This window comes from Leptosomus discolor, chromosome 6, assembly GCF_034619465.1.
Source record: "Leptosomus discolor isolate bLepDis1 chromosome 6, bLepDis1.hap2, whole genome shotgun sequence".
Lineage (NCBI taxonomy): Eukaryota > Metazoa > Chordata > Aves > Leptosomiformes > Leptosomidae > Leptosomus > Leptosomus discolor.
Genome location: NC_141396.1, coordinates 58174281 through 58188085, shown reverse-complemented (window position 1 = coordinate 58188085; position 13805 = coordinate 58174281). Strand labels below are relative to the sequence as shown.

General features: G+C 50.5%; 1 protein-coding gene across 1 annotated transcript in view; it reads right to left on the bottom strand.

The window, feature by feature from the left end:
• Window positions 1-912: 912 nt before the first annotated feature.
• The window catches only part of CNPY1 (canopy FGF signaling regulator 1), a 71100-nt gene continuing 58207 nt past the window's right edge, over window positions 913-13805 (bottom strand). The window contains 2 exon segments of the mRNA XM_086467330.1: window positions 913-1012; window positions 1826-1925. Of these exon segments, the coding sequence (XP_086323456.1) occupies window positions 913-1012; window positions 1826-1925 (200 nt within the window).

Below are 13805 nucleotides of genomic sequence, written 5' to 3'. Positions count from 1 at the left end.
TGCACTGGGAGACCTATATAGGGAGAGATGTATGGCATAAATAGACATGTCCAAGTATTAACACAAACAGCACAAGAGCAAAAAGCTACAAATTTTAGATATTTTAAATATTTTTAGTAACAGAAAGCACTGGTAAGGGCTGCTATGGGCGATCTCTGGAAACCAGAAACCACCTCCCAACCTTCAGAAAGAGTGTCCAGCCCCAACCAGATGAACCACCATTCCATGCCATTTTGCATCTCAGGGAAAACAGCCTAATGTGATGCACATGGAGGCAACACCACCGCTCATCAGCAAAGACATTCCCAAAAACATTTGCTCAAGCACACCACTTCCCCAGGAGAAATCATTTGGGATGGTCCCACGTTGGACACTCAGTCAAGCAAAGCTGAGAAAACCCAGCTTAGCCCCTGGATGGATGCTGTTGCTGACCTTCCTGCTCACTGTGTTTAATTCAGGAATCCAATTATATCATTTTTTAAATCCCCAAATCTTGTGCTCTTTCTCCTGTGCACATCTCTTCTCCAGTCCTGATCAATATTTCCAAGCCTCTTACTAGGGAGGAAACCGCAGCCGTGCTGCAGGATTTGCTCTTACACCGCCGAAGCAAAGCTCTTCCCTCCCGGTACCCGCAAGCTGCACTCGCTCAGGGCCTGCCACGCCAATCAGGAAAAATCACCCTGGGGGTGGATGGGGCCAGTCCACCTCTCTCTTGCTAGGAAATGAAAATTAAAAGTCACATCTGGGTGAAGAACCCGCGGTGCCCGGCAGGCAGCGGCGTGTGCTCCCTCTGCCGTCGCTGCCGCAGTGGTGAAGGGCTCTGGGCAGGGCTCTGCACAGGCAGGATGCACAGCCCGGGGAAGGAAGACGAGTCTAGCCAAGGACCTTGTTTTCTCTATTAAAGCAGGAGTTTTAAGAGCTGATGCGGATGCTCTCTGCATGGGCAGTGGCACCTGGCTGCAATGCTCCTGGCAAGTAGAAAGGCAAGCTGGAGAAACTAGCTGTGAGCGAGCTGTAGGGAGAAAGGCGTGATATGGTGTTCGCCCTGGAGGCCTTTAGTCACGTTAAATCTGTGTTTCAGAGCAATATTTGGAGGCTCAAAGAACACATATTTGCAAGACAGCAGGATCAGGAGGTGCCTGCACAGGGGGATGTTTTATTCTGGAGAGTTTGTAGTGCACATGCCAACTTGTATCAGCATCGCTGCTTGTCTTAGAGAAGACGCAGCATCAGTAAGAAGTCAGCTGGAGGAAGGTGGCGATCCCTTAGTTCCCCTGCAAGATCAGCCCAAGTTCCCAGGCATCCCCCAGGGACCCTGCTCTCCCATGCAGAAGTTTTAACCCATAACCAAACACTGCGTAAAAGGAGCAAATCTGTCACAAGCTCCAGGACGTGTTTGGGATGTGCTGGGCTGGAGGGAGAAGCCCAAGCACAGCCCTGCCCCTCTCACCACCTTCCAGGGACTGTCTCAGAGAGGTGTCTGTCCTGAAATCAGGCAGAGACTGAGCACTGTTCATGCTCTTTAATGATGCAGGTAAATGGCCAAGCCCACTGGTCAAGACACCACAACCTTTGTGGCACGTAAAGCGGTTTGTTATTAATTTTGTACATTAAAGAAAGCATCAACCTTTGCGTTTTCCACCACCAGGTCCCCTACGGGCTGTAAACTATGTCTCACTCAGCTGTAAACCAAAATCTTTGGGCTCCTCAAAGTTGCTATTGATGAATTTGTAAGCTGACTGAAGTCAAAGCTGTTGATGCAAGGACAGAAATCCAGTGAAGGAAAGAATCCACCCAAATAGATTTTCCACATCTCCTTCCATACCTGCTAACACTTAAACCCCAGCCAATGTGTCTGTCCCTGATATGCAGCAGCCAAGCCCGGAGATTTCTTGAAGGTACTGGATCCAGGGCCAGGTGCTGCGCTGCAAAATGAGCACATGAAGGAGAGTGCCATGCTCACATCTGAGAGGCAACGCGAGCTCCTCCTGGGCTACCTGACGCATCTCAGACCAGGCTGATTCTCCAGCCTATGCCAGTGTGTGATTTCATAGATCACAGAATGGTTTGGGTTGGAAGGGACCCTAAAGATTGCCCAGTTCCACCCCTCTGCCAGGGGCAGGGACACCTTCCACCTGACCAGGTTGTTCCAAGCCCCGTCCAACTTGTCCTTGAACACTCCCAAGGAGGGGGCAGTCACAGCTTCTCTGTGCAACCTGTTCCAGTGCCTTGGCACCCTCATGGTGAAGAATTTCTTCCTAATATCTAATCTAAATCTCCCCTCTTTCAGTTTGAAACCGTTACCCCTTGTCCTATCACCACACTCCCTGATCAAGAGTCCCTCCTCACCTTCCCTGTAGCCCCCTTTAAGCACTGGAAAGCCGCTATAAGGTCTCCCCGGAGCCTTCCCTTCTCCAGGCTGAACACCTCCAGCTCTCTCAGCCTGTCCTCACAGGGGAGGTGCTCCAGCCCCCTGATCATCTTCATGGACCTCCTCTGGACCCACTCGGGCAGGTCTGTGTCTTCCTTGTGCTGAGGGCCCAGAGTCATTTGCACCACTCTATCTCACCTTAGAAATGTGATCCAAATCTTCTTGTCTGGCATTTGAGGGCATCCCCTGGGTCAAGACACCCGAATTTTCCATGTGTAGCAGCAAAACATGTCAGCACAGGAGAAACACCCCCAGTTACTGCTGGCCTGCTTATTTTAAACAAGTCATTTACCATATCTTTAATTCAAAATGCCTTCAAATCGGGAGCGTGTCTTGCACCCAGAAGTGCTGGTGACCACCTCTGCTCCCCTAGCCAAGATGCACAGGCGGCATTTCTCCTTATGGATGGGGTGGTGGGGTGGATACAAGTTCCTGCAAAGCCCCACGTGCCTTCAGCACCAATCCCATCAGAGAGGACCCGGAGGACAACAACTGGAGGCGTACCCACATGTTTTCTCAAAGTGGGGAGGATGGCAAAATTGGCAAGGAGCCAGTGGGAAGTATTTGTAAACACTTTGTAAATGATCCAATTTTCCCGAGCATCTGTTCACGACTCATTTGCCAGCTCTGTGGGTCCGACGCAGGTTGCTCAAATGGCGAAGGCTGGAAAAGCCCCAGACTCGCTGTGACTTCAATCCCATCACTGAAAGCAATTAATTCACAACAGCTTCGCTCTGATAACACAGGCTCCTTTAAAATATTCAAACCCGTTGTCACAAAGGTGCCTGCGTTATTATTGCACTGATTTTCAGAGCAATGGACTCCAGCTCACAGACACTTTCAGCTGGCCTTTCATCAGCATTGTTTGCCGTAGAGAGGGGATGCTTGTTTTCCTCCAGGAAAGATGCCTGCAGCAGTTTAAGTTTGTACCTTTGCCATGCTGGAGCTAAGGCTAACTATGACTAAAACCTAGTTTGGTCCTAGTTAAGCCAACAGCAGTGGAAACAAGTGTTTTCCATAGGGGGTTAAACATTACAGTGAGCCTGACACAGTTTCTAGGTCTTTGGATAAAGACTGAGCTCAGGAATTGGCCACAGCCTGTCAAGACGAAATGACCTCATATGATCTCTGATTTCTGTGTCCTGCCTTGCCCTTTCCCACTGAAAGTCATCGGCTTCTCCAAAAAAAACAGAAACCCACAATAAAAATTTTCTCCCTAATAGAAAACCTGTAAGGAATGCACAAGGGTGTCTCCACAGACCTGAGCCAGCAATGACAACCCAGTAGGATATTTAGTGCTACAGTCCCAGCTACATCTTCATCTGCTTTATTTTTTTCTCTTCAGATTGATTAGGAATCAAAGGACCGGGTCTCCATTTCCAGCGTATATTGGGACCCTCTATGGATAGCCTGGATGTTCACGCAGGACAGTTTAGCATGCACTTGGAGAGAAGACAGAAGCAGCAGAAGGGATGTGCCAGTTCTTCATCCCAGGTTAGTTCACTCTCCCAAAGAACACAAGGTGTTGCCTGTTTCCTACCATAACCTGGTAATTTCACCCAGCTAATTCCTCATTACTGGAGGACATAGTGATGGTTTGACCCTCACTTTTCTCTCCCTCCAGTAAATTGGTGCTTACGTGGAAAGTGAGCTTGGACATTGCCCTGCCATCACCAGCGCCATGTATCTGCTTGCGTTTGGCCAGTCGGGCACTTCCATCGCTCCCCATCATGCTGTGCTTTCGCGCCTTGGCCTGGGGTTTTCAGAGACGATATATGAATTATTTTTTTTTCAGGTGGAGCTGACCCCATTAGTGGCTCCTCATCTGTTTGTCCTCTTGCTAATAATTAGAGCAGCAAGAGGCTGGGGGAGCACGCCTGGCAAACGCGCTGCCTGGGAAAGCAAAAGTCTCCTGCCTCAGGGAGGGTTTCATCAGCCAAAGGAGAAATTGCCAAAAAAAGAACAGAAGAAGAAAAAAAGGTCAGCAGCCTTTAGACAGGCTGTGTCTGTCACAAGGACAAAACATCTCTCCACACAGCTCCTGATACAGAGAGGAAACGTAACATCTCCATTAGGAAGCAGCAAACAGAAAAGGCATGGAGGGAAGGAATTACATTATATTGGGTCAACAATTTGGGATCTTGTGTTAAAAATAGGAGGTTTTAGAGGTTCTGACTCCACTCTCCTACATTAGCGTCATGAGGAGTCATTTACACAGGCTTAACATGATGATGTGGTTGAACTGAGAGGGAAAATCCATTCCTAACTGAATTACTCAGAAAACCCCATGGATTTTTTTCCATGAAGGCTCCTCTGTAAATTAAAAGCCCATCCAGACTTCAGCTTGGCCTTGCACCAGTGACTTTATAGCTTGGGGATTTACTTTTGGGAGGTGTGGGCTCGCTGAGTGAGTTTCTTGCTGTGAGGATGCTCCAAGGGAATTAATTATGGCATTGCCATCTTGTTGCCCACACCAGTGAGTGGTGGTGGGTCAAAGAAACTGAGTTTAATTTATTCTTTTCCTGGTCTCTCTTTTGCTTCTTCTCTCACCTCCCTTGTTTCTTGCTGGGAAAGAGGACATGAAAACATTTGGTTGGTTGATTATAGACCAGCCCATTGCCATGGTTGAGTGGGAGTGTGTCACTTCACCGGCAAGAAATTTCATGATCAAACCTTCTCACCCAGAAAAAAAAGCCAGTTTCCAACATCTAGCTCATTGCTGGTAGCTCGTGGAGTGGATGTGGTAGGACAAACCCTGCCTAAGCATTAGAGATGGGCTTGCAAGGGAGAGGGTGCCCATCTCTTCAGACCTCTGCAGCCATTGCCCGCTGCTCCCACGTGTGCCTGAGGAGGTAGAGCAACCACTGGAAAAGGAAAAAAAGAGGATCTCTAGTCCCTTGTCTTTTTGTAGCTCATAGCTCTGATGGTCACTGAGCCCAGAAATGCAGTTTCCAAGGAGACATCAGTGTGTTCGGGTGAACAGGACCTCATGGTCGCAGCTTACCTTGAACCAAGAGGGAACAGCTATTCCCATTCCTAAATGAATTACTCAGCCAGAGTCCCTGTGTTCTGCTGTGCTGAAACATGAATGACTCTAAGATGGAAACACACCCTTCCTTCACATCATCCAGCACAAAGCTCTTCACCATCATCACTGCAACTGGGTTTTTTTCTTTGGTGAAGCACAGCAACCTGTCCTTGAGGCTCCCTGAAGCTTTGGATGGTCAGGGAATGTCTCCACCCCTCCAGCTACAGCAATTTCAATTACAGATTTGAGGTTTCTCTGGTCTGGAAGGAGCCTGGGTAGTTTTTTGTGCCACGGGTAAGAATAAAAACAATCTTGTTTGCATCGTGTATTTTAGGCCCTGAGAAGGCTTTCCTTGAGAGTTTGCATTGCTGAAGTTTGGGGGAAAAAAATCAGTCTTGTGGTTATTGTACCTTGGGGCCTTTTGGGCTCGTCAGTGCAATTCTTTTCTTCTAGTTGTCATTAACCTGCCTATAGTTGGTTTTGTGATCTTGATTTAAAACCAATGAAGTCTCGAGTGGAAAGCCTGGGTTAATTTTCTTGGGAGCCCATAGACTCTCTACTCAAGTTCCCAGTAGCATATTATAACACTGGGAATTAACTGGAGTGCTTTTTCTTGTACCCAAGCAAGCAAAAGTCTGGACTCAACTTAATGTGTAATAAAACTAGAACAATACCTACGGGATAAAAGGCAACACATACTTTGAACCAGCATGGTGAAACCATCTGTAAGCACTTTGATTGAAAGGAAATGGCTTGTATGCATCGAATAGAAAAAATAAATGTTGTTCTCATGTTGGGTTATGAAAACAGAAAAAATAAATGTTGTTCTCATGCTGGGTTATGAAAACAGAGGTAGGAGGAGCCCTTTGCTGGGCAGGTTTCTATACCTCAGAAATAGAAAACATGCATTTTTTTCCCAGATAAAGCTGCACAGAATATTTACCGGCCTCTATCTATTCCTCCATTCCTCCTTCTCTTCATGCCTCTATCCTTCCTTCCATCCTTCCTTCAATCTCTTCCTCCCTCCATCCCTCTGTCCATCCTTCTATCCCTTCCTCCTGTCTTTCAGTCCCTCCATCTCTTCTGCCTTCCCTCCATCCTTCATCCCTCCATTCCTCCCTCCAACCCTCCATCCTCCCTCCAGCCCTCCCGGGCCTTTTCAAACAGGCTCTCCCATTCAGAGGGGATTTCTCCACGCCGGGCCGATCAGGAGGATTAAAGACCAATTAAACCCGATAAATTATCTGCCTGAAACATTTTTTCAAAGTGGCCACTGTGCTGGAGCAAAGTCCCTGTCGCTTCATTTCCCCTGTGAAGGGGGATCAGGGCAGATCAAACCCCGGTGACCCGCTGACCTCCACCTCCGCCCAGGCACGCCGGCAGTGAGGGACCCTGCGGCGGCACCGCGCTCCTCTCACCACACCCCACAGCAAACGAGCCCCAGCCTCTCCTCCTCTTTCGGCAGAGCTTTCGCCTTTAGGAAGCGCGAAGGGTGTCTTCCAAGCTGAAGCAGCAACAGGAGCAGCCTGCCTCCTTGAAGGCTAAACAAACAGCCTTTGCCTTCAAAGCTCCCTGAAATGGTTGTCCTAATTTCTCCCTGTTTCGATATTCTGTGGCTGCTTTTGTGAAGGCTCCAGCTGCCTCTCGCCTCAAACACTTTCTGGCTTCTGCCAGGCGGCAGCAGCCAGAACAAGGGGCTTTAATGGCAATAATTTGGAGTGTCACCAACTTAAATAAAAATCAAACATACACCGGTCCTCAGGGATGCTCCAAAACACACTGCGGTTTCTAGCTGGGTACTTTGAGCTAGTGTCTGATGTTGGGCCGTTATATATGTCCTTGCCCTCTGCTCCCTCACTCAAGTGTCCATAAAATTCCTGCTTCTCTTTCCAGCCCCGTGCTACTGCTCAACTCAGCTGCCAGCTAGACCCATGTCCTCTCAGCTCAGTTGATTACCCATCACACAGGTTTATTAGTGAAAGCGATTCAGTCCCGTGGAGCTACTCCAGATTTTGGGTGATGTAGTAAGGAGTGGGATCCAGGTCCCAAGACACGATCGTTGATTTCAATAGGAAGGTTGAACAACCGCACTCCTGGCCCTTCCACTTCATTTGTTTTATTTCCCACACCTTCAGTTCATTAATTAGAATAGGAAAAGATGCCAAAAAAAAAAAAATCTGATGGTGCATAAGTGCCTCATATTAATGGTTGCTAATGTGCCATGTTAATGAAATGCAGCATCCGCCCAAAAGCTTGTGAAAACAGTACTGCTCTGTGCGGGAGCACGGCACCATGCACAGCCTTGCAAACCTGCAGGAAGGAGGGAAAGCAAGGACAAAAGTAGTTTCTGGTAGGCTAATTAGTTGAAAATAACTGTGAGGTCAAGGATCAGACTGCTAGGAACACACTTTTGAAGGTACTAAATATGTTTGGTTTCTACAGCATTGTGCAGCAGTACCTGGATTTCGTGCACTTGCTGGTGTCCCTGGACTCACTTGCGTCTCAAGTCCAGTTATTCAGAAAGCGGTTTGACCAAAACTGGGTTGCTCAACTCCAGACAACAAATCACGCCCCTCCACTAGGGGACACCTTCCACTAGACCAGGTTGCTCCAAGCCTCATCCAACTTGGCCTTGAACACTCCCAAGGAGGGGCAGCCACAGCTTCTCTGGGCAACCTGTGTCAGTGCCTCACCACCCTCACAGGGAAGAATTTCTTCCTAATATCTAACCTAAATCTCCCCTCTTTCAGTTTGAAACCGTTATCCCTCATCCTATCACCACACTCCCTGATCAAGAGTCCCTCCCCACCTTCCCTGTAGCCCCCTTTCAGCACTGGAAGGCCGCTATAAGGTCTCCCCGGAGCCTTCTCTTCTCCAGGCTGAACAACCCCAACTCTCTCAGCCTGTCCTCACAGGGGAGGTGCTCCAGCCCCCTGATCATCTTTGCGGCCCTCCTCTGGACCCGCTTGAGCAGCTCCATGTCTTTCTTGTGCTGGGGGCCCCAGAGCTGCAGGTGGGGTCTCACTAGAGCAGAGTACAGGGGCGGAATCACCTCCCTCGACCTGCTGACCATGCTGCTTTTGGTGCAGCCCAGGATGCGATTGGTTTTTGTCACCTGCACCCACATCGCTCCTCTGGTGGCTCTTCATCTTCATCGTCTTCTGGGAAGCTTGTGGAGGGCCCCTTCTCCTCATCCTGTGCCACATGCTCCAAGACAGAGGCTCGCTGGATAACCCAGCTGTCATCACAGTGCTCCTGCTAGTGGGCATAATAATGCTGCTGGGATTATTTCCCTCCTACTATAACTGATTCATTAAATTGATTTCACAAGGAACTGCTCACAGCACCGTCTGCAGCATGCTAGGAGTGTACGGCATTATTTACATTTGTGTTTGCCCACACCAAGGCAGACTGTACCTCCATAAATATTTATAGAAGCAGTGTGTATCTGCGATACCCAGTCAATTCTCAGTGAGTTGTGTGTGCCAGGCTTTATGGTCTATCCTGTGGTTTTATATAAAACCAGTGATGCAGAAAGGTAAGGGGAAAGGGAAGGACAAGTTCCCTGTCCACATGAGCAGCTGGTGTTTGCATGAGTGAGGAGAGTCCACGCCACTGGGAGGGATCCCACAGGACATGACAGTTTGCAGATGCTCCATGGCACGTAAGTCAGGGGAGACGTGACCCAGCCTCAGACGGGTGCAGGAGCCACCTCTGCACAAGCTAATGCAGCTCCAATGCCTGCGAGCGAGCGGGTGAATGGATTTTCTATCCTCAAGCAGTTGCTCTGGCAGGCAGAGCACCAAGTGGCATCTCCAGTGAGCACGACTGGGCATTCGCTGCCCAGGTTGCAGGGGGATCTTTGCTGAATGACACTAATAAACCCCCAAAACAAAGCAGGCTAATGTCAGTAATTCCCTCAGACTATTTAAATGCACATATTTTAGGAGAGGAGCAGCCTCCCGCACATCCATTCTCATTCTGTGCTCAAACATGCTTTTCAAATATCAAGGACAATGTGGCTGCTGCACTTTGGAGAAGAAAGCGAGAATGGATTTGGGGACTGGCAGTGCCAAGCAGAAGTCGCAGAGTGCTGGCTATGGGCTACTCAAATGTCACATAGCCCTGGGACTGTGGGAAAAGGTGGGAGAGATGGTGTGTGAGCATCCTCTCCTAACAGGCATGGAGAGACAAATAGATCTGCTCATGTTCACGTATGAATGTGGCCACCTCACTAACGTTTGCCTCAAACGCTGTGCCCAGCAAACTTCCCGCATCTTCCTGCGCAGCCCAAGTGGGAACGTCCCTGCACCTGCATCTTGGTCATGCTCAGGCCTCCATGTGGTGACAGGATAATTGCACAGTGCTGCTCTTGGAACCCTGAATGAGTCAGGCAGATGTGGTTCCCTCTCCATCCTCATCCCAGGAGGAAGCATGGACAGCCCTGGCTCTCCTTCCAAATGCCCTTTCTCCAGCACATCTCCTCAGGGCTGCGGCTAAATGTCCCAGCCACCCACCCATCCTGGCAGCACTCCAGGAGCAAGGGAAATATCACCACTGGCACCTTCCCTTGCCATGGTGGGGATCACTTATTACCAGGGACCTCCTGAGCACAGGAGAGGACAGTCCAGGACCCAAACCCCACCTAGAGCAGAGAGATGTTTGCATCCCTCTTGGGGCTGGAAAAGACCTTTTCTATCCATGGTGAAACTGGGGATACATCTCCCTCTCCTTGCTGCCCTCCAGAAATGGCCTTGCACTCCTGCACGGGGCAGGGCTGGGCACAGCCCCCTGCCCCAGCCCCAGTTTGGGACTGGTGAAAGGATTGGGCTGTGCCCACCCAGAGGGGCAGGGGAAGGGGAAAGTGGTTGGGCGGACAGAGAGCATGCAAGTGGGATGCAGCCGCCTTTGTTGGCATTGACCAGGGAGTTGGGGCTGCTCTTCATGCCTGAGACTAGGCAGGGTGCTGCCTTTGGGGGGGGGGGGGGGGGGGGGATGTAAAGGGAAGTGCCCCTGCATCCCTCACGCTGACTTGCCTTCACCAGGGACCATTATTCACCAAAAACTGTGGCTGGCATGGATGGATGTGGAAGAGGGGAAGGGAGAGTTGACAGCAATCGCTTGCATGGTCCTGTCCCCTTCCATCACTCATTTCGGCTCCCCATAAAAGAAGGCAGCAGCCAGCCTTGGGGAGGGAGCACAGGGCCCCCTGTACCCATCACCCTCTGCATCCCGCAGCCCTCCATGTCCCACTGCCTGCCTGAGCTGGAACTCTGGACGGCCACTTCCCCCACCGTGATGTTTCCTGCTGGATGACACGGAGGTTTGGGGCGTTGAAGCAAGGGATTTCGCCTCTTTGCATCTGCTCCCTTCTCTGACAGATGAAAGGTGCCTGTGTGGGACCAGGGGCTGCCTGGGGCCCAGCGGCCTCCTCCAGCCCCGGCCCCCAGCATCGCTCCCTCCACCCGCCCCCCCCTCTCCCCTCAGCAGCCCTTCTTCCAGGTTTGGGGAGGCTCCGGCGCTGCTTCCCTGCGAGGTGGAAAGATCTCTCCTTTAATCTCGCCCCTAACCCCGTGACCTTCCTCCCTTAAGGAGCTTTTCCCCTTCATGTCACTGCTTTTTAAAGCCTCCTTTACAAATAAAAGCAATTTCCTTTTGGAACTGTAACTATGACATAGGGAGATGCGCTTTTTTTTTGGACAATAAAGGGGTAAGAATGGGGGGCCGGCTCCCTTTTGGTGTTTGTATTCGGACGGGTCTGTTTGTTTAGATACTTTACATAAGACAGTAAACACCGGGCGAGTTAAAAGCTTTAATTAAAAAAGGTGGTGAGCTGAGGAAGGGAGGAAAAGGAGAAAAAAAAAAAAAAAAAAAAGCAGCCTTTCAATTTACACAGCGACTTAGTGAAGCAGCCCCAGACAGACAAGATAAATACATCCCGGGAATCCAAGAAACCTAGAGGACAAAGATAACGAATAAGGCAATATCCACCTACGGAGCGCAACAGCTCAGCGCTCCCGCAGCCCACCCAGCCCTGATACCCCGCGGACGGGCTGGCGCTGGCCCTCGGTCCTTTTTCCCTTCAGTAAAAAAATCCCTGCGATGAAGGCAAGGGAGATCATCCCCCTCCCACTGCCGCCCCGCAACTCAGCTTTGAAGTTCCCGAGGGGGCTGGTTTATTATTCTCCCAGGCCTGTGTGCGGAACTGGTCCCCCGGGGGGTGCTGGAGCGATGCGCTGGAGCAGAGCCGGGCGCCGGGCGCTGGTGGCTGGGCGGGGGGGGGCACAGCTGGGGCCCGGCCCCGGGCCCGGCCCCCGTCCCGGGCCCGGGCCCGGCAGGAATAGTGCACGGTGTGGCTCCGCGGGCAGGCACAGACCCGCCCGCCGCCCCACGCTCCCCGCCCGGCCGGGAGCTGCCGGCCCGTGGGGAGGGACCCACCGGGGGGGCGGGGGGGAGTCCCGGCTCCGCGCTGCTGCCGCCGTCCTGCGCGCCCGCTCAGCGCTTGCGGCCCCGGCGCTTTGTCTGGGAAGGTGGTGGTTTGCGGTGGTGCGGGGGAGGGACGGGAGCAGGGAGTGAAGGGAAGGGGAAGGGGAAGGGGAAGGGGAAGGGGAAGGGGAAGGGGAAGGGGAAGGGGAAGGGGAAGGGGAAGGGGGAAGGGGAAGGGGGAAGGGGAAGGGGGAAGGGGAAGGGGAAGGGGGAAGGGGAAGGGGAAGGGGAAGGGGAAGGGGAAGGGGAAGGGGAAGGGAAAGGGAAAGGGAAAGGGAAAGGGAAAGGGAAAGGGAAAGGGAAAGGGAAAGGGAAAGGGAAAGGGAAAGGGAAAGGGAAAGGGAAAGGGAAAGGGAAAGGGAAAGGGAAAGGGAAAAGGAGGAAGAGAAGGGGAGGGAAGAGAGGGAGAGAAAGAAAGGAAAAGAAAGGAAGAAAAGATGGGGGAAAGGACAGAAGAAAAGACGGAAGGAGGAAGGAAGAGAAGAAGAAAGAAAAGAAAAGAAAGAAAGAAAGAAAAGAAAGAAAAGAAAGAAAAGAAAAGAAAGAAAGAAAGAAAAGAAAGAAAGAAAAGAAAGAAAGAAAGAAAGAAAGAAAGAAAGAAAAAAGAAAGAAAGAAAAGGAAAGAAAGAAAGAAAGAAAGAAAGAAAGAAAGAAAGAAAGAAAGAAAGAAAGAAAGAAAGAAAGAAAGAAAAGAAAGAAAGAAAGAAAGAAAAAGAAGAAGAAAGAAGAAAGAAAGAAAGAAAGAAAGAAAGAAAGAAAGAAGAAAGAAGAAAGAGAACGAAGAAAGAAAGAAAGAAAAGAAAGAAGAAAGAAAGAAAGAAAGAAAGAAAGAAAGAAAGAAAGAAAGAAAGAAAGAAAGAAAGAAAAGAAAAGAAAGAAAGAAAAGAAAGAAAGAAAGAAAGAAAGAAAGAAAGAAAGAAAGAAAGAAAGAAGAAAGAAAGAAAGAAAGAAAGAAGAAAGAAAGAAGAAAGAAAGAAAGAAAGAAAGAAAGAGAAAGAAAGAAAGAAAGAAAGAAAGAAAGAAAGAAAGAAAAGAAAGAAAGAAAGAAAGAAAGAAAGAAAGAAGAAAGAAAGAAAGAAAGAAAGAAAGAAAGAAAGAAAGAAAGAAAGAAAGAAAGAAAGAAAGAAAGAAAGAAAGAAAGAAGAAGAAAGAAAGAAAGAAAGAAAGAAAGAAAGAAAGAAAAGAAAGAAAGAAAGAAGAGAAAGAAAGAATATGAAGAGAAGAGAAAGAATATGAAGAGAAGAGAAGAAAGAGAAGAGAAGGAGGAAGGGAGGAGGGAAGGGAGGAAGGAAGGAAGGAAATTAGTTGCTCACCCCCAGGCCGTGCCAGCCCGCCCCGCCTCCATTACCCCGCAGCCGCCCGCACGGAGCCGGCCCTCCGGACCCCCCCCGGCCCAGCCCTCCCCCGCTGGACTCTCATTGCTCCCCGCCGTCCCCCAGGCCCCTTACGGAGCGGCCCGGCCAGGCCCGGCGGCCGCGGAAGGGGAGCGGAGGGGCGCGGGGCGGCCGTCGGGCACCCAGCATCGAGCTGGTGAGAACGGGGAGAGCTGCAAGCGCCGGGGCAGGACGGGGGTCGGGGCTTGCCGGGGAAGGGGCAGAGCGCCCCGGTCCTGCCGGCGGGGGCAGGGACCCCCCCACCCCCACCCCCGCTCGGGGCTTGCCCGACCCCGCAGCACCCGGCGGTCCGGGGACAGCACGGCTGGGCTCCCGGTCCGCAACAGCTGGAAAATAGCCTTCGAGAGAGCATAAAAGTTGATTATCCGACGGGGAGCTGGAGTGGAAATTACTCAGTTAATTAGAGCGGTGGCTTTATTCTAGCTGTGAGTAAATGCCGAGGTGTAAATCCAAGGGAGTTTAGGGA